The following is a 21,010-nucleotide window of genomic DNA, read 5'->3' on the forward strand; positions in this document are numbered from 1 at the left end:
ATTAATAGGTGCCACTTCTGTGGGAAGGTAACAGCATTCCGTGCATCTCACTGTGCAGTCATGCTGGCCACATGACCACAGGAATATCTTTGGATAGCTCTGTCTCCCTCGGCCAAGAAACGGAGATGAGCACCTCGCCCTAGATTCGGACACAACTGAAAAGTTGAAAACTTTACCTTTACCTTTTGTATAGGCTGTCAGTCGGTTTTTCCAAAGCCATTGTAACTCTGAGGCATTGTCAAATGAACAAGTCAAGGACTACTTGTAGGTCACTTTCCAATGTATCAATAGAGGAGGATATTTGTAGCTCAGGTTTGAACTGAGGGGTCCTTGCTGCTCTCTGAACCTGGGTTGTGTCTTGCAAACATTTAATTCCCCAAACTAGGTAACATCATCAGTGCTAGTCAGCCAGTGCTAGCACTGATGTTGCCTAATTTGGATAATGAAACGTCTGCAAGAATACAACCAAGCTCAGAGAATATCAAGGACCCCTTGTTTTCTAATGTGGACCCTAAATCTTCTACATATAACAATCATTCAGACATTTTCCAGCTTTATATACTGAGTTTTAAAGATGAATTATCATTGGAATCTATAGTCCATCTTGGAACATTACCCATTCCAAATTTAGCAGGAACTCCTTCACCTAGCATTGTAAGACCAGGAACTGAAGCTGCTCTTTTCTTTTAAGTATTTTCTCTCAGGTTAGTTTTCCTGCCATCTGTACAAGAATTAATATTCCAACTAAATTGTTCGTGCAGATTTAAATGGTAAATACTGATTAAATTTGTACCAGCATCCCAATCGTTATCTCACTGATAGAACTCAGATTTAGATGCTAAGATCTCTAAATACAGTATGATCATTATTTCCATCTACTTTCACACAATGGTTTGCTAGTCAGTTTAGAGATGAAGCACAATGCAATGTGACCTACACAGCTGCTCTCAGTCCAGCTATTCGTGTACTACCATGACATAATTCTAAGTCTTTGTTTCAAGATTCTTTCCAGCAGAGACAAACATAACTTGGGAGCCTTGCCAAGCAGCATTTAGACTCATCCTTTCTAAAGATCCCCTTTGAAATAAACACATCCGCCCAGAGATTAAGATTGGTGCTCTCTCTTAGGGTTCCGGAAAGTTTTGAAAACCTGCCTTTGGTCCCAGGCCTGGATTGATTCTATTATTTGTTCAATGCCCCTTGTCTTATTTTGTTGATTTTGCTGTCCTGTAGATTTTTTTAGTCTGGGTTGTCTATTCGATTTTAATGTTTTTGCTGCTTTTATGTTTTTTCCCCCTAATTTTGTATGCTGTCCAGAATCCATTGGATTGGGGTGGCCAATAAATTTAAATAAATAAATAAATATAAAAAACAATACATTTACTGTGTGTTCCTTAGTATCACTGGAAAATCTCCATTTGGACTTCACGGTGTTTTAAAGAAAACAACCATGTAATAAAACTGAAGTACTATATGGAGTACAGTACACTGCAACTCTCTATATAAATTGGAGAGCTTTTTAACCTTAATGTTTTAAGAGCAGAATGCTTTTAAAAGCAGCAATTTCAGAAAAAAGATGGCAGATTTTATATATGGACTACCCTACAGCTGTCAAAGTAAACTATGTGAGGATGCAAGATCCTAAGGACATTGATTCTTCTATTTTTAAATATCTGTCAACTTAGAAAGGAATAATAGACACAGTGAAGTCTATTCCCTAACTCATGATTTCCCTGTTTTCTGATTTACTTTGATTTAGTCAACAGCCAAGGATGTTTGAAGATTTATTTCAGTTTTATGAAGAAACTTCATCCAAACGTACCTGGGGATTCTCAGTATAAGTAGCAAAATTTTGTTTGTGGAGACAGCATCTAATTGACAAAAAACATATCTCTGACTAGCTCACCTATTTATTTTGTAGAGAAAATGTCCCCTGAAATCAAACTATCGTATCTTGAAATACAGCATTACTTCACTTTGTGAAACAATATCAAAGGGTTAACATAGCAAAACATTCCATTGCTGGAATATATTAAAAGATATTTAGCACAACATTAATTATGCTGTGTAGAACTTCTGAATTAAATCTTCAGCAATTGTAGAAAAAAAGATGTCTTAGCATGGAAAAGATTCTGTTTAGGAATTCACTGATGTTTCTCAGATGGACAGAAATAGAAATAGTAAAATAGTATGATGTTCAAACAGCAATTAGCATTCTAGCATTTAGACTCCACCAAGGCCATCAGTCTCATATCCTATCTAGAAGCTCAAGTAAAATGTGTCCTCCAGACATGTCCAGAATTGGAAGGCTATTACTTTCATAATAATTTCAGATAGAAAGGATACATTTGAGACTATAAGATAGTTACCCTGCTATGCCAGGTCAATTAAAGTTTTCTTTAATGATAACTTTGGGGGGAAAAACATTTCTCCTCATAAGGCAACTTTTATTACTTTCCTTAACAATGGGAGCCAGTTCTCCTCTGGCAGATTTAATGAACCAAAATGAGTGCAAAGTGAAAGAAGCCCCCATCTCTCCAGACATCTTGTGTACATCCCTGAGATTCACAACCCAGTAAGACAAATGGTTGCCATGGTTACCTCTTGATCTCAAGTTGAGATGGAATTGAAGAAATATCTGCAAAGAACGTGGTAAATTTCTTCCCCAGCATCAGGGGGGGGAGGGGGGATGACAGCCGTAAGACAGCATGAAGTGAAATGTTGGCTTCTTTTTTAAAAATGCAAAGGAGGCATAGAAACAACTGCACTGACTTCCATGGTGTTGCTTCAAATGGGCTTTAGTTTGTGGGATTCATTTGGAGATTTTCTCCATATTCAAGATGTCACCACTTTCACTGAGTTGTCCTCACCCTCCTCCCATTATTAGGTACCTTATTTAGCTCTGCGAAAGGAATGAGAATCTTTATATTAATAGTATTTTCTGATCCAACTATTTCCACGCTCCAGAGATCTAGCAGGATATTGACAGTCTCACCAAAATAGGAAACCGGAACATCTCCAAACACATTCTGGAAAATACTGGGATCTATCAGTAGCTGAAGCTAACTATTTTACTTCAAAGATTGTAGTCCCACAATCATACCTATCATCTTAAATCTGCCCAGAGGAGAATCTGCCCACAGGAATAAAAGGTTATCAGTGGATCAGGTACACTTGAACTAAGCACCAGATCTAAAGACACAGATATCTATTCACAAGCAAGGCATTAACTGGAATAGGTCTATGATTAACATGACAGAATTCCTGAGCTGCTTCTGAAAGGGAACTTTTGAGAATCTACCATGACCCATGAGCTAACTCAGGAAGCAGGCAGAGAGAATCTCAACTTACTATACTGATCTGGTTTTACAGCTGCAGCAGTATGTATTTTAAAAAATGATCATCTATTAGATAGTCTAATATGGAATTCTCATTGTTGTTGTTGTTAGTTGCGAAGTCGTGTCCGACCCATCGCGACCCTATGGACAATGTTCCTCCAGGCCTTCCTGTCCTCTGCCATCTTCTGGAGTCCATTTAAGCTCACGCCTACGGAATTCTCATACATTAGGTAAAGGTAAAGGTTCCCCCGCACATGCGTGCTAGTCGTTTCCGACTCTAGGGGCCGGTGCTCATCTCCGTTTCAAAGCCGAAGAGCCAGCGCTTGTCCGAGGACGTCTCCGTGGTCATGTGGCCGGCATGACTAAACGCCAAAGGTGCACAGAACGCTGTTACCTTCCCACCGTAGTGGTCCCTATTTTTCTACTTGCATTTTTACGTGCTTTCGAACTGCTAGGTTGGCAGAAGCTGGGACGAGTAACAGGCGCTCACTCTGCTACACGGCACTCGGGATTCGACCCGCCAAACTGCCGACCTTCTGATCGACAAGCTCAGCGTCCTAACCCACTGAGCCACCGTGTCCCTTCTCATACATTAGTGTTTTTCAAACTTTTCATGACAATGAAATATATAACTGTTTCTTATGAAACAGGAGGAAGGTAAGGAACATGAAAATAGCATAGTATCAAATGGGGAAACCACACTGGACAAAAAAAAATTGGTTGTCATTTTGGAACACAAGCTGAAGTTGAGTCAACAATCCTCAACTGCATCAACAGGTGCATAGCATCTGGATCAAGAGTAGTAACTATTCCTCTCCATTCTCTTCTAGCTGTTCTATTTGCCCTAATTCTCTGGCATCTTATTTTAGAAAGGATTTTGCTATACAGAGGATGCCAAGGATTCGGAGCCAGCAAGCACAAAAGTATTATAAATGTTTGGAAGGATGGATGTGTTTAGCTGGGATAAAAGATTTTGGGAAGACATGGTAGCTGTCTTCAAGTATCCAAAAGTTATCCTGCAGAAGATGGGGCAGAATTGTTGAAAATTGTTCCAGACAAGACAAGAAGCAACAGGCTTAAATATCAAGGAAGTAGATTTTATTTTTATTATTTGTCTTTATTAATAACTCAAGGTGGTGAACTTATCTAATATGCCTTCTACTTCACGTTTTCCCCAAACAATTACCCTGTGTGGTAGGTTGGGCTGTGTGAGAGAGTGACTGGGCCAAAGTCACCCAGCTGGCTTTCATGGCTAAGGTGGGACTTGAATTTATGGTCTCTCGCTTTCTAGCCTGATGCCTTAACCATTAGACCAAACTGGCTCTTTAATTAGACATCTGTTTGTTACAGTAGACATTAAAAAAATTACTCTAGCAATCAGAGTCATTCAACAGATTGCCTCAAGGACTGGTGAAGTTTCCTTTCCTGAAAGTGTTTAAGCAGAAGGGCCATCTATCAGGGTGGTCTAGTAAAATGAATTTATGCGCAGTACAGAGGATCTGTACATGATCTTCAAGTTCCCTTCCAGCTCTTCTCAGCACATGCAGACACTTGTACAACTCAATACACATCAGAATGAGCGAAGAGGCCTCTCAGATAGAAAACTCTGGTTGATGCCTATTTAGTTTCCCTAAAACTAACACAAGAGAAACCCCTCCCCTCCCCACGAATCTTACAAAACAATTGGATAAGAAATGGAACTCTAAAACAACCATGAGATCAATAAAATAATTCAACAAACTGCTGATTATGTCCAGAGGTACATGGAAAACAGCCACAGGTTAGGAAAACAAGAAGCATATAACTTTTGGGAACTAATTGGAACAAACTAACAAAATGTAAATGGGCACATTCCAGCATTACCCATGTTTTAAATTGTTTATTTTAAATTTGTTTATACAAAACTTTCCTATTTTGAGGTAAATGCCCCATCCATATAATCTTACTAACATTGCATAAACAAAACTGCAAAATTAAAATGGAGGAAAGCAAAGCAAAATGAAGAAGGAAGGAAGGAAGGGAAGAGGAGGAGGAGGAGGAGAAGAGGAGAAGGTTTTAAAAAGATGAAAAAGGCCAAACACTGGTGATAACCCCAAAGCCCCCTATTTTCCCATACCGCCCCCTCACTGCTTTTCAAATTACTCTGAAACATAAAACAAAAATTGCTGCTTGCTTCTGTTGCTACAAACTAAAGCAGTGTATGTGTTTTTTCTTCTTCACCAATGAATTGCTGGCCTGCAAGTTGGCTGCTGGGAGGGAGGAAACTAAAGTGACTGGAAGCTGTTCCTTTCCACCAACTCATTTCATCCCAAATCTGTGTCCTCTGCAATTAGTGGCAAAAGTCTAAAAAGATTCCAATATTATATGTCCAAGACAGGAAAGTCCAGACAGTTCAGTAATCCACCTGCCTAATAAGAAAACCCTGAATATTCACATCAAACTTGGGAGACCTCACAATTTTGGATCACAATGGCTGTTTGCGGCCTAATGGTAGAACATGCTTAAGATTCTTTCAACATAGATGTATGTGGTAGAGCATACTTGGTGGTTATCTGCAACTCTGTGCAAGACAGGATTTTCTGGCTAAGAGGGACAGATGACATTAAGCCCAATATGGGCAGTCCTCAACTTACAACCATTCATTTAGTGACCATTTGAAGTTACAACAGCACTGAAAAAGTGACTTATGATCATTCTTCCCAACTGTTGCAGCATCCCCACGATCAAAATTTGGATGGCAAGAAGTTTTGGCAAGAAAGGTTATAAAATGGAGCAAAACTCACTTAACAACTGTCTTGCTTAGCAACTGAAGTTTCGGACCCAGTTGTGGTCATAAGCAGAGAACTACCTGTATTTCAAGGGAACACAACATTATACTAGTCAGTGCTATATTATCTCCACTAGCAGGCATGATAATTTTCAGATGTAGTAATTTTTAAATCCAAAAAAAGTTTCATTTATTTTCAGAGATTTTTTTGCCATCACACCTCCCCTTTAGTATCTTAATGCAGATGCTGTCCATAAAAAAGAGGACACAATGAATAATGAAAACTTTATACAATGGAACTTTAGGAAAGGTGAATTTATTGTAATGATTTATTGTAATTCGGAAAAGCCTGGTCTATTCTGTACCCTAATTCCCATTTTGGTGAACATCTGTATTAGGACTGTTCCACTTTAACTGTGGATGGATTCTGAATACGGCTCTTCTAGACACTTATATTAGTTTGCCTGCAGAATCTCACACTGGTTGGCAGTTTTCTCATCACAAAATGAGGGTTTCCATCTCTATGTAATATATTTTTGTTTCTCTTATCTTTAAACCTAAACAATTACCAGCATTGTTCATTAAGCCATGTTTCTGCAGACAAGGGGAAGAGATGAGCTGCAGAGTATTAAAGGGATTCACAATGGCCTTCCCCTTCCCCTCCCCCTCCCCTTCTTTGCTTTAGATTAACTATTTCATTTCCAGACAAAATCAAGGCATATATAGAAGCTGCAATCACCTTTCTATCTCCTGGTAATAGTGCAGACACAGTTAAGAACTGATCTTCCTTTGTCCCCTTCTCCCCATTTACTAGCATTTAACTAAGTATCTCGAATCTTTTCTACTTAAGCTGATGAGAATCTTTTTGATTGCAGTGGCAAAAATATCCTTCTGCAATAAATAAACATGCCACTGAAGTTACAACTAAAAAGATAAATGCTAGGAACTCATAACTTCTCCGTGTAGGTTTTCTACTGCATCACCATGGTGATGGATTTGCCATGTTCAAGAAGATTCATTTGCATTTTTTTTACAATCAATGTTGTCTCTCCCAAAATACAGCCTGGCAGAGAGGATTTTTTTTTTTAGTTAACCACATGACAAATGAATCATATGTTGGGGAGGGGAGAATTAGTTAGCAAAATAGTTTTTTCTTATTTTTTTCAGTTATAACCGAACACAAACAGTTTTGAAAAATAATTTTTATCACTTGCAGAATTTTGTTTTTTTTTTCCATGGAGGGAGACACAGTAAACAATATGGGTTTAAAAGGGTTGCAACACTCCTTCTTTAAACTAGCTCAGATTATCAGTGCCTGGAAGTGCAGATGTTTTTAGTCTTCAAATAAAAAAACAACAACAGGACATACAGACATTCGGCCTTTGAAAAGCCCCCTGCTACTGTTTTTCAGTTGGTTTATGCAATGAAGTGTCAGATTGCCTTGACAATCGGTATATCTACAACCATACTAATTCATAATTTGTTTTAATTATGGGCTGATGAATAAGCCATGATGCCCTGTTTGTATACAATAATGAAGGAAGCAACTTCTTGCTTCATCTTTATTTACATTCCTAAGGAAAGTCTGCAAAAAACCAGATTTAGTGGTAATTGCAGATAAAGCCAAAATTAACAGATAGCTCCAATTCTACAACAGGAATGAATATATATGCCCTTTCTAGATTAAGTTTTATTTCATGCCTATTTTTCCATTTAATTTGTAAGCTACAGTATTTTAAAAATTGTCTTCTACTTGAGAGCTCAATCTCCAATATGGCTTCTATTTACAGTTTTTAATTATGAAAAATGGACAGAAAACTCTAACACATCTATTTATTCTTTATAAGGAACAGGAGAAGGTAGGATATAATCTCTTACAAGCCAAAAGAAACAAAACATGAGATCCAGCCAAACTGAGATTCGTTGCAATTGTGCCTGCAGGTACTTGAGATTAAATTTTACTTAAACATGTTTTGATAATTTTTTAATGGATTTGTTTATGGCATTGCTACAATCCTATTCAAACTTACAGGTAGGTAATGAACTTAGCAATATGTACTGTGCATTTATTTATATTTGATTTACCGTATATTCTATCTTTGTACTTAATATAAAAATATTGGACAATGTCTTTGCATTGATGACTATATAGAAAATAAAACATTACAGGTTATAAATGAGATGCAAGTAATCTTTTTCTCCTATTTTAAATTTATAGCTCATCTTCATCTATGTCCAGTGCCTCAAAGATAAATTTCTGGTCTCATATAATATACATTGCACATACTAGGAAAGCTAATTTTAAAATATTAATTGTACAGATAGTTCTTGACTCGCAACTGCAATTGGGGGCAGAATTTCAGGCATAAATTGTGATGATTGCAAGTCAAGGCATCTACATGACCAAACTCAATTTTACAACTGTTTTTACAGCTGTTGTTAAGCAAATCATGTGGTCATAAGTCCAATTCCATTTCCCAAATGGATGTTTTTTTGCAAATCCTGGGCATGTGTTCATGGGATACTGCAACCCAGTCGTAAATGTAAGCCAGTTGCCAAGTGCCTGAAATGTAGTAATGTGATCCTGGGGGAAGTGGGGTTGGCACCATTTTACAATGGCCCAAAGTACTTTATGAGCCATAAAGGATCTTTTCCAAGGCTATCCTAACTCCAAATGGTTGTAACTCCAAATGGTTGTTAAATGATCTCGTAAGTCAGGGCCTACCTGTATAGCCTAATGATTAAGTCAACCCTACCGCATGTGATGTGTACCTGTTTCTCTCCAGTCCTATTAGCCAGTCTATTTGAGGGATAGTTTGATCTGTGATTCATTGTTATGTCTATGCCTGTCTATCTACCTGACAGACATTCTATGTAAGTTGCCATTTCTTATGCCAGTAGGCCAGCAGCTATAAAGCAGTAAATGAGTACTTGTGTTTGCTGTCAAGGATTCAGGAAGAAAGCTATGGCAGTATTATATGATTATCTTCAGATAATCATCAGAATTTGAGTTCTGCTAACAGGTGTCTTTTTACTACAAAATAAGTATCATTTGTTTGCTTCAGGAAAAGCACAGAAGAAAGTTCCATCAAAAACAAAACTTTAATTGTTCGCACCACTTCGGCAGAACCGGTAGCTAATTTTTTGTTGCCCAGGCCCAGAATGGGCTTCCGGAAGTGGCATCCACACAGAGAACCGGTTGTTCACATATGTGAATCCCACCACTGGTTGAAGTCCATAAAAGTCTGAATAGCATGTAATAACCTATTTTTCTTTGTTGCCCCAAGACGAGTGTGCAAAACATGGCTGTATAGATTAGAAAGGAGAAAGGGCATTTTATAGATACGGAACTGCCACCAAAAATGCTTCCCTATGTCTGGCTAATTAATTAGTAAGGAGGACGCTAACAGGTGTCTTTTTACTACAAAATAAGTATCATTTGTTTGCTTCAGGAAAAGCACAGAAGAAAGTTCCATCAAAAACAAAACTTTAATTGTGCATGTTTTGCTTAGATACACTTAAAATAGCTTTCTTTGTGTGTCTTGCACTGCACACACAAGAACTTCATTTAGGAGTAAAATAAGCCCAGTATTCCACTGTGTGAGTTCATCTGCAGCCTGGGCTAGACACAGGCTGACTATCTGAGTGAGAAAATTGCCTTTGTGCTAAAAGGGCCTCCAGGCCCGCCTCCTTACTAATTAGCCAGACATAGGGAGGCATTTTTGGTGGCAGTTCCGTATCTATAAAATGCCCTTTCTCCTTTCTAATCTATACAGCCATGTTTTGCACACTCGTCTTGGGGCAACAAAGAAAAATAGGTTATTACATGCTATTCAGACTTTTATGGACTTCAACCAGTGGTGGGATTCACATATGTGAACAACCGGTTCTCTGTGTGGATGCCACTTCCGGAAGCCCATTCTGGGCCTGGGCAACAAAAAATTAGCTACCGTTTCTGCCGAAGTGGTGCGAACTGGCTGAATCCCACCACTGACTTCAACCCTCTAATGATTCCATAGGAAGGCTGACAAACATCCTGTGAGAATGAAAGTAGCCATGGATCTGGAGCTATTGGTTTATTCAAGATTCTCTCTGATCTTCCTTCCCTGAGATGATGTCTCTTCCTGGCAGTTTTGATTCCTAGGAAACTCAATAGCTGGGCGCCACAATGGCATTTTAAAGGAGGCCAAAAGGCAACTTGTCAAGTTACTTTAAACATAATTGCAGTGAAGCCTAATGGCTGGATGACTTTGGGCCAGTTACTCTAACCCAGACTCCTATGTCACAAGGTGGTTTTTGTGAGGAAAATAGGAGGAGGAAAGAGAATTATGTATGTTCACTGATTTGAGTTATTTCTAAAAATAATAAAGCTAGGATAAAAATAAATATTCTCTGGCAGTGGCTGCTGTTTGTTCTATTATATTTCTTAGAATTGGTGGTTGATAGGTTTTTTTTTTACATTTCTACTTCTATGATTACTCATATTTTTCATATGCTGTTTATGTGATTCCTCCATACTCTCACAAGATAAAAGAAAGTGGCATACGTTATTCATTAAGACCCTGTCTTAGGAAAAAGTAAAATGTTGTAGAAGGTTCCCTTTACATTTTTTGGAAAATCACCCAAGCAAAACAGCCTCCAGAATTCTTCCAATTAGTATTTAGTCCATTTGCTTGTACACTGTACATATAATATCTCTACATAGAACTGCTCTTTCATGATTTCTGGAACTGCCTATCCTTTTTAAATTAAATACGAGCTTAATTAATCAAGACTTGCTTATACAGAGACCTAAATGATTAACATGGATCTGAGTTAGCACAAGGCAACTGCATGAATTCCCCACCATCATACATAAGAAATAACAAAAAACAGGATATAGGAAGTCAACAGGAATTCAAATTCTAAATTATACTGTTACAATATGCATCATAGAAAGAGAATGGAAGAAAAAGAACAAGCTTCACAGACACTGCCATATTTCAGGAAAGAAAAAAAAAAGCTATCATTAAGCTAATTCAGGCTCAGAACCAAGATTTCCAGACATGGATGGAAAATGACAAACATACATTACCTCAGAGGGCACTAGAAGCCGGTTACCAGTACTTATCTGGTTGTACATTGCAGGATCACATCTTGTGACAGTACTTTGATGGCTCCCTATAGTACTGGGAGCAAAAGGCATTTTGTAAAGAAGATCACTCTGGCGAGAGTCAGTGGTAAGGACATGCTGGTAGAAATCTGGAGGAAAAAATCCACTCCGCACAGTGTCCACATGGCTGAAAGGTTCTGGGGTTCTATAAAGTTTGCTCCTGGAGGCCTTAAAGATATCCTTGGATTGCCTCCATTTGTAACATTTATAAGAACCCACTCCAACCACTGTGACAAAGAAGGCCACAGATATCAGAATAATAGCAAGGATCAAGTAGAAAGTCAAGTGTTTCTTTGATTGTGGTGTAGTAGACACCACTGTGAAGTCTTTCAGTGTGTCCCTAGATGTCTCTGCTATTGTTACAATAAGGGTTGCAGTAGAGGACAATGCTGGTTCTCCGTGATCTTTTATTAAAATTATCAAAGTCTGCTTGCGAGAATCTTCTTCTTGTACAGAGCGGGTCGTTGTTATCTCCCCGGAATACAAGCCCACAGCAAAGAGTCCTGGGTCAGTGGCTTCACGAAGTACATAGGAAAGCCAAGCATTATAACCAGCATCTGCATCCCAGGCCACCAATTTGGTAACCAGATATCCAGGACTGACTGTGAATGACATTACTTCTGAAAACAAAGAACTGTTACCTGAAGTTGGATATAAGACTCTGGGTACATTGTCATTTTGATCTGTGACAAAAATATTGATTGTAACGTTGGTGGCAAGGGGTGGAAATCCTCCATCACGGACTTGTACCACTAGCCTGAACTCCATTATGTTTTCATAATCCAAAAGTGCTAGGATATAAATGGTACCATTCTCCCGGTTAATAGAAAAAAATCTGCTAACCAGATCTCCGTCATGTTTCTCATTTTCCAAGATAGAGTAAGAAAGACGGGAATTCCGGCCCAGATCTGGATCAGAGGCACTAATATTAAAAATAATAGCCCCTGGAAGGTTGTTTTCCTCCACATACACATCATAGAAAGATTGTGGGAATGTGGGGGGGTTGTCATTTATATCAGACACTTTAACAAATATTTTTTTTTTCTCCACAAGAGAGGGTGAGCCAGCATCCTGAGCAGTAATTGTGATATTGTACTCGGAAATAATTTCCCTGTCCAATGGTTCTTTCGTTTGCAATGTATAGTAGTTTTTAAGTGAAGAGCTAAGGGCAAAAGGAGTGCCAAAAGGTATAAAGCAATTTACAAGGCCATTATCGCCAGAGTCCTGATCTGTGACACTTAGCAAAGCAATCACTGTTCCTGGAGCTGCATCTTCTGGTACCGGGCTGTAAACTGATGTCACTGTGATTTCTGGGATGTTGTCATTGACATCAATAATTTCTACCAATATTTTACAATGTGTCTCTGCCGGATTGGTGCCTTTATCTTTTGCCTGGACATAAATCTCATAAAATTTGGTTTCTTCAAAATCCAGCAATCCATTGAGCCTCAGTTCTCCAGTATCAGAGTCTAAAGCAAAAAGCTGCCGAACTCTAGCAGGAGTGTGACTGCTGAAGGAGTAAATTATTTCTCCATTAGGGCCTTCATCCAGATCAAAAGCTCTTGTTCTGGCCACCAGTGTGTTTAAGGGTGTGTCCTCTCTCACACTGGCTTTATAAATAGATTGATTGAAGACAGGGGTGTTGTCATTTGCATCTAGGACCTCAATGAGTACTTGCAAGGTAGCAGATCTGGGTGGATTTCCTCCATCCAGAGCTGTGAGAATCAGCAGGATTTCTTTTTGCTGCTCCCTATCCAGTGTCTTCTCCAGCACCAACTCTGCATATTTTGTATTATCCCCTCCAGTCTGTACGTTCAGTGCGTAGTGCTGATTGGAGCTGAGCTGGTAGGTCTGCAAAGAGTTAATTCCTACATCGGGGTCTTGTGCGCTCTCCAAAGGAAAACGTGCTCCAGGTGACACTGACTCGCTGATTTCCAGTCGCATGTGTTTGCTCAGGAAAACTGGGTCATTGTCATTGATGTCTTGGATTTCCACAGCCACGCCGTAGAGCTGCAGGGGGTTCTCCGCTATGATCTGCAGGCTTAGGACGCAAGGAGAGAGAGTCGCGCAAAGTTCCTCCCGGTCGATTCTCTCATTGACTAGCAACTTTCCAGTCTTGAGATCCGCTTCGAAGTATTTTCGGCTGCCTCCCGACACAACCCGGAGATTTCGAGCTTGTAACTGCTGGAGATCTAAGCCCAGGTCAAGCATTACGTTTCCTACCAACGAACTCTTCGGCATTTCCTCGGGAATCGTATAGCGAATGAATGCAAAAGCCCAATCCGAGACCCCCAGCCAAAGCCCCAGTAATTGCAGCCATTGTGTTACCCATCGGTTCTTTCCAGCAGCGCCGTTCATCTCACGCGGGAGGGACGACAGCTCGTTGCTTTGCAAAGTTTCTCTGGAGTTTTCCCTTCAAAAGTTTTCAGCCGGCAGTTTCATGTTGCTGCAACTCTGCATCTTCCGGGCATTGGTTTTGAGGAGTTTTAGAGCCGGGCATTGTTTTCCTGATACACAACAGTGGGATTCTTTTTTCTTCTCCACTCCGTCTGCCGCTCGCTCGCTCGCTCTCAAACTCGGGCGACGTCCCAGTTCTCACAGTATTCCCACCCAACATCGTTGGGTCAACAGCGGCGCGTAGAGTCCTGGCCAATAACTGCAGCAGCAGCAGCAGCAGCAGCATCGTTCCCCGGCTTGGTGCCGCTGCTTGTCCTGCATGAGACGCCAGCATCTTGGTTTCCTGTTTCAGTTTTAGCCTGGGGGACTAAAATCCAAGCGGGACCTGTGGCAGATTTAGCGACTCTAGTTGTGCGCGTGTGTAGACCGCAGGGCAAGAGGAGAAGGTTTTTTTCTCTTCCTCATCTCTGCTTGACAGTAAATAGAAGCTTCCCCCTGGTCCTCTGGAGAGGGAAAGGGAGATGGGTTTACTGTTTACTGTGTCCTTTCGTTTGCTGTTGTTAGCTGCGAAGTTGTGTCCGACCCATCGCGACCCTATGGACAACGTTCCTCCAGGCCTTCCTGTCCTCTACCATCTTCTGGAGTCCCTTTAAGCTCACGCCTCCTGCTTCAGTGACTCCATCCAGCCACCTCATTCTCTGTCGTCGCCTTCTTCTCTTGCCCTCGATCTTTCCCAGCATTAGGCTCTTCTCCAGTGAGTCCTTTCTTCTCATTAGGTGGCCAAAGTATTTGAGTTTTAGCTTCAGGATCTGGCCTTCTAAAGAGCAGTCAGGGTTGATCTCCTCTAGGACTGACCGGTTTGATCGCCTTGCAGTCCAAGGGACTCGCAGGAGTCTTCTCCAGCACCATAGTTCAAAGGCCTCAATTCTTTGGCGCTCAGCCTTTCTTATGGTCCAGCTTTCACTGCCATACATTGCAACTGGGAAGACCATAGCCTTGACTATACGCACTTTTGTTGACAGGGTGATGTCAACGTTTGCATGCATGGCACCAAAACACAAAATAACTAATGGGGTGATCACGCCAGCTGTAATTGTAGGGCTATTAGATCCTTTTAAACTGCAGGGCCAGAGTGACTGGGTGGCAGCCAGACTAATAGGCACATACTGTATCTCCTCCAATAGAAAGGCCTTAGACAAGTGGGAGCCACAGTGCATAATTTGAGGCAGAGATTATGCTTTCACTAGTACAATGCTAAGCTCCATATTTTAACGAGTTTCATCAAACAATCTCCCAACTCGAGTGAATAATTTGGGAAAGGGATGCCCACAAACTACATACCTGCTGAGCTCGTCAAATTAACCTCTTTAATGCAGATTGCAACAAATAAATTCTTCTATGAAAGTTAAAGATAGAACTTAAAAAAGACAAATTTCTTTGGTTTGCCTGGTAGAAATATAAAATTGTCAACACCAGAGTCTTGGCATGGTCACTAAATAATACAACTATGGCAAGAAAAATCGTAGAATGGGGCAAAATTTACTGAACAACTGTCTCGCTTAGCAACATAAAACTTTGGGCTCAATTGCGATTGTAAGTTGAGGACTACCTGTAATGTTTTTCAGCCAGCCAATTCAGGCAGTAGTTATGGTAAACAATTGCCATGGGTTCATGAAGGTCAGTCTCATTTTAGCACATAAATGAAAGTAGGAATATGTGCAATCTGGAATAACCTGTACTTTTCAAGGATAATGAAAAAGACCACTCCCCTCCTCTCAGTACATTTATACCCAGTGTGTTTCTTGCCAAGAGTAAAATTCAGTTCTTGGCCTAGCTGAGAACTGTGTGTGTGTGTGTGGTATGTGTGTCCTTTTATACATTCCTTAATAGCCAAGTATGAAAATGATTTTTCTTTCCCCAACAGCCCATATAGTTATGATTGCTTTTCATAATGATTATGTGAGCTTCGAGGTAAAAGCCAGCAATATGTTCTATCTCCCTCCAACTTTTGTGCTATCATACAGCTAGATCTCAGTAAGATATTAACGATATAGTAATATGAAACTGGATAATAGAAGGGTGCAAATTTTGAATCAAGTAATGCCGAGATATTTTATCTGCTATAGAGGAACGCTTTTTCACATAACCTATTTTAATGGACTTTAGCCATCAGAAAAACTGCCCTCTTTATCTGCATATTTTGAGTAGACTAGTCCTCAACTAGCAAAAATTAGTTTCCAATACATAGAAGAAGCTGAGAAAATCTGGTTAAGGCAGTATAACATTGTGCAGCCACCCCTCCCAATGTGCCAGCTTTAAGAGAACTGCGGATGCAGTACAGATGGTCCTCTACTTGCAACCATAATTGAGTCCAAAAGCTCTGTTGCTAAGCAAGAGAATTGTTAAGTAAGTTTTATGCCATTTTACAACTTTTCTTGCCACAGTTGTTAAGTGAATTGCTGCAGTGGATAAGTTAGTAACACAGTTGTCAAGTGAATATGGCTTCCCCATTGGCTTTGCTTGTCAGAAGGTGACAAAAGCTGATCACATGACCCCAGCTGCCAAGTGCCCACATTTTGTTCAGGTGACCATTGTAAAAAAAGATCATAAGTCTGTTTTTCCAGCATTATTGTAACTTCAAATGGTCACTAAACGAATGGTCGTAAATTGAGGACTACCTGGAAAGTATTTTCTAAATACAATAACTTTTTTAGGGAAAGAACTGTGACTGAGGAAGGGATTTTGGTGGCGACTCCATCCAAAGCACTTTTGAAGAAAATTACACATTAATGATTTTTTTTTTTATTCCTTAAAGCAGGGGGTCCTCAACCTTGGCAACTTTAAGACTTGTGGACTTCAACTCCCAGAATTCCTCAGCCAATAAGAACAGCAGTAAGAATTGTATTTGCCCAACATTGGAAAAATGAAAAGTTACCAACGGAAGAACTACTAATTAAGAAGATTTTAGATTGTGCAGAAATGGACAGATTGACATTAAAGATAAAAGAGAAAGAAGACTCTGTACTTTAGAACATGGGACAATTTTTATCAATGGCTAGAAAAACGAGTTAGAGAGAAAGGAACACGATCTGTACTATGCAACATTGAATATATACTACTAAGAAGGCTATTGAGCGATTAACATTATGATAATATAGAAATTAATTATTACTCATTGTTTTTTAAATACACGAACCCAGACAACATGCTGTTTGCTAAATATTAAAAATGTTATTTTAAAAAACCCTAACCATGTAAAAAATAATAAAATAGATAGAAAAGAAAAAAGAATGGAGGATAATTTGAGGAAATAAAGGGGCCAATTATAGCATGTCAATTTATAATTTGACTAAAAGTCAAAGATAAATTTATGAATAAAAAATTGATTTTATGTGTGTGAGTGTCCCAGAGGCTGGAGTACAGGTGCAAAACAAATAAATTCCCTTTGCATCAAATAGCATTATTTCAAAAATGCTTTGTTCAGAGAATCAAGATCACACGAATTATTAGTACTGCTTTATAAAACCCTAGCAAAACCACACCTGGAATACTGCATCCAATTTTGGTCACCATATCACAAAACAGATGTTGAGAGGTTGGAAAAAAATCAGAGAAAAGCAACAAAGATGATCAAAGGCCTGGAGACTAAAACATACAAAGAACAGCTACAGGACTTGGATTTGGCTAGTCTAAAGAAAAGAAGAAATAGGGGAGACATGAGAGCAGTGTTCCAGTATCTGTGGGGTTGCCACAAACAAGAGGGGGCAAAGCACCAGAGGGAAGGACGAGAAACAATGGTTGCAAACTGATCAAAGAGAGAAGCAACCTGGAATTAAGGAGAAACTTCCTGACAATCAACCAGTGGAACAGCTTACCCACAGAAATTGTGGGCACTCCATCACTGGAGATTTTTAAGAAGTGACTAGACATTCTGAGATGGTATAGGTTCTCCTGCTTGAGCAGGGGACTGGACTAGAAGACCTCCAAGATCTATTCTATTCTATTCTATTCTATTCTATTCTATTCTATTCTATTCTATTCTATTCTATTCTATTCTATTCTATTCTATTCTATTCTATTCTATTCTATTCTATTCTATTCTATTCTATTCTATTCTATTCTATTCTATTCTATTCTATTTTTATTTTATTTTTATTTATTTTTATTACATTTATATCCCGCCCTTCTCCGAAGACTCAGGGCGGCTTACAAGCTTAGCAGTAGCCTTCATTCTATGTATATGCCTGCTTGTTAGGGCTTTCACACACACCCCAAGCGGCATTATTACAAAGTCAGCTTACTGCCCCCAACAATCTGGGTCCTCATTTTACCTACCTCGGAAGGATGGAAGGCTGAGTCAACCTTGAGCCTGGTGGGACGCAAACCTGCAATAATTGCAGGCAGGTGGTGTTACTTAAGGAGGCATTAGCCCACTGCTCCACCAAGGCTCATATATTCTATTCTATTCTATTCTATTCTATTCTATTCTATTCTATTCTATTCTATTCTATTCTATTCTATTCTATTCTATTCTATTCTATTCTATTCTATTCTATTCTATTCTATTCTATTCTATTCTATGTTATTTAATACAGTTTTGTTCCCAGAATTCTACTGAACTAGAGATATGTATAGATAAATTGGAAGAAATGTTCATTCATAAACCATAATTATGTACACCAAATTTATTAAAACTAATTAGTAGATGTTAAATTCTTTATCAGCTATATAAGTTCCAGTATCCAATACAATAAAGCCAAAACTCACATTTTCCCCAAACAGTCTGGAGATATAATTGTTTGGTAGCCCAGAGGTTTTCTTATTCTGCCTGAATCATTAGGTTTATCAGACAGAGCAGCCAAAATATAAGCTTTGGCTTAATTCTAATATATTTGAAAATTAGGAACTGGTTCTAGATTCAACATCCTACTACCTAATACCCAAATTGTAGAAAATATGGCGAAGGATGATTTTTAAAACATACCTTCAAAAATAAAAATGCTCTGTTCTTCCTCCACTGAAAATTTAGTTTATATTAGAATTATTGAGAACTTCCTCCTCTTTGACTACAGAACAAAGGGAGCAATTTATTTATTTAATATAGTATTCCTTTCTATTAGCATTTTCCTAAACATACTAAAGCTTTGAGAGTTTTTTTAAAAGAATAATCTGCTTAGAATTTTTTTGTAAGTACCCAAACTCCAGCTAGCAAGATCATGCAACAAATCTAACATGCTTAGGGCCGTGGTGGCAAACCTATGGCACGTGTGCCACAGGTGGCACGCAGAGCCTCTCTGTGGGCACGCGCACTGTTACCCCAGTCCTAGGCCTTCAGCTGGGTTTTATAAAACCTTTTCTCTTTAGGCCTTGGCTGCCATGTGCAAAAAAAAAAGGTTCAATCAATCAATTTCAACTTCTCATGGAAAAAAAAAAGATCTCGCAAAGTTGGAATTGATTGATTGAACTTTTTAGTCCCACCCAGTCTGCAATTAACTACTGCAGCTATGCCCACCCAATGGGCCACACCCACCCAGCACCCAATGATACATAAGTGGGTTTGGGGTTGCAGTTTGGGCACTCGGTCTCTAAAAGGTTTGCCATCACTGGCTTAGGAGGTCACTGCTAGGTATCAAAACGAAACAGAAATAATAATTTAAAAAATCCCAGGTTGCTTTGGTGTTTCTTAACTGCATGAATACATATACCAATACTGCAATAAGCTAAAAGAATGTGTATATACAACCTTAATGCTCAGCAAACCAGCCAAAATCAATGTAGATCCTATTTTCATATGCAGAAATATGCCCAGAATGCACACACCAAATCTTAATAAAGCAAACACATGTTTATAGCACCAGCATTAGCAATATGTGTAAGTGGTATGAAGTACTATAGTAGCAGAAATACTGACAGTTTTGTACTACTTTCTTGCAGAATAAAATAATAAAAAACCCACACATAAGCAATCCATTTTTTCATCCATATTAACTCAACATTTGCTATTTTAAAAAGCAGCATTAATTTGGCTGGATGATTGGCAGGCAAGCATGCAACTAGGTCAAGCTTTTTGTCTGGCTACGTGCTTAACTATTCCTTTCCTTTCAATATTACATTCTCACATTATTTCATCCAGTCTAAACCAAAGTATAAGAAATCTGACTGTTGCTGGTACTATACTGGTTAGATTGGGAAAAAAAGTGGAAAAAAGCAAGTCAGCTACAAGCCACAAAACAACAGTGTATCATTGGAACCCAAATGCTCTTCCCTGAAATATTATTTATTTATACATCAAATTTAAAAACCACCAATCTCCCTCACAGAGTGGCAAGAATTGCCAGGTTTCCTTTCTCTTTAGGAACTAGACAATCAGATTCCATTCCATTGTGCCCATGCTTGCTTTGTGCTTGCGACAGTGAAAATATCCATTTTAAGGCAGGACACTTTAAGACAGATACATTTTGCAGATCACTAACAGTTGGCACTATTTTAGATCTATTTGCATAATATTCCTATTAGTAAACAATCTAGAATGCTAGCCATAGGTTTACTCTTAAGTAGGGAGAGGAAAAACTATTATTAAGTTATAATGCAAGCCATCTCTAGAAAATTGATTTCTACTATTCAAAATGAATTGGCAAGAAAAGGTAAAAGGTATATAAGATGGAGAATTTGCCTGGTTGAAAAAGCGAAGTACTTGTATTTCATTATTTGTTTTAAAATCATGCTTTGCAGGAAGATGTTCTTTTACAGTTACAAAATTAAATGTCTTTAACATCCTAAAATAGATAAATACTGTAGAGATTTGGCCGTATTTGTACATATGGGATCCATGATCAATGAATGTTGATTTTCATACTTCAAGGTCTAGGGTGGCTATTAACCTGCTAACAAACTATTAAGAGCTTTTATAAGTAATGCATTTGTTTAGTTAGAACTACTTAATTTTATTCACTGTCTATGCATTTGTTTGACGTATCCATTGTTAAAATCAGCAGTTAACTAACACCTGCTAAAAGAAGTTAAAGCTGACCACAAACACTTCAATTATAGAAAGTGTTAATTCAGTTGGCTGCATGTGGATTTGAAAGTGCGCTGAAGAATTTTGCAAGTGGATGTATTTACTGGAACAAGGAAAGGTAACGTGGCATTTCATCATTAGCATAGAATTGCAAAGAATAACAGAGTTGGAAGGGACCTTGGAGGTCTTCTAGTAGTCCAACCCCTTCTAGTAGTCCAACTCCAGAAGACCCTATACCAGGGGTAGGCAAACTTGGCTCTTTTATGACTCGTGGACTTGAACTCCCAGAATTCCTGAGCCAGCATGTCCACCAGTCATAAAAGAGCCAAGGTTGCCTA

At 38.9% G+C, this 21,010-nt stretch overlaps 1 protein-coding gene across 10 annotated transcripts in view; it reads right to left on the bottom strand.

Moving 5' to 3' along the window:
- LOC308665430 (protocadherin gamma-C3-like) overlaps window positions 1-21,010 on the bottom strand; it is a gene marked incomplete at its 5' end in the record, with an annotated part of 208,181 nt that overhangs the window by 29,619 nt on the left and 157,552 nt on the right. For 2 of the 10 annotated variants that reach the window (XM_081323454.1, XM_081323453.1), the window contains one exon: window positions 11,180-13,790. The exons of the other annotated variants lie outside the window; for them this stretch is intronic. In XM_081323454.1, the coding sequence (XP_081179580.1) occupies window positions 11,180-13,615 (2,436 nt within the window). Of the gene's footprint in view, window positions 1-11,179; window positions 13,791-21,010 lie in introns of those variants that run through there. 10 annotated transcript variants of the gene reach the window in all.

This window comes from Vipera berus (genome assembly GCF_964194415.1).
Source record: "Vipera berus genome assembly, chromosome: 3".
Classification (NCBI taxonomy): Eukaryota; Metazoa; Chordata; class Lepidosauria; order Squamata; family Viperidae; genus Vipera; species Vipera berus.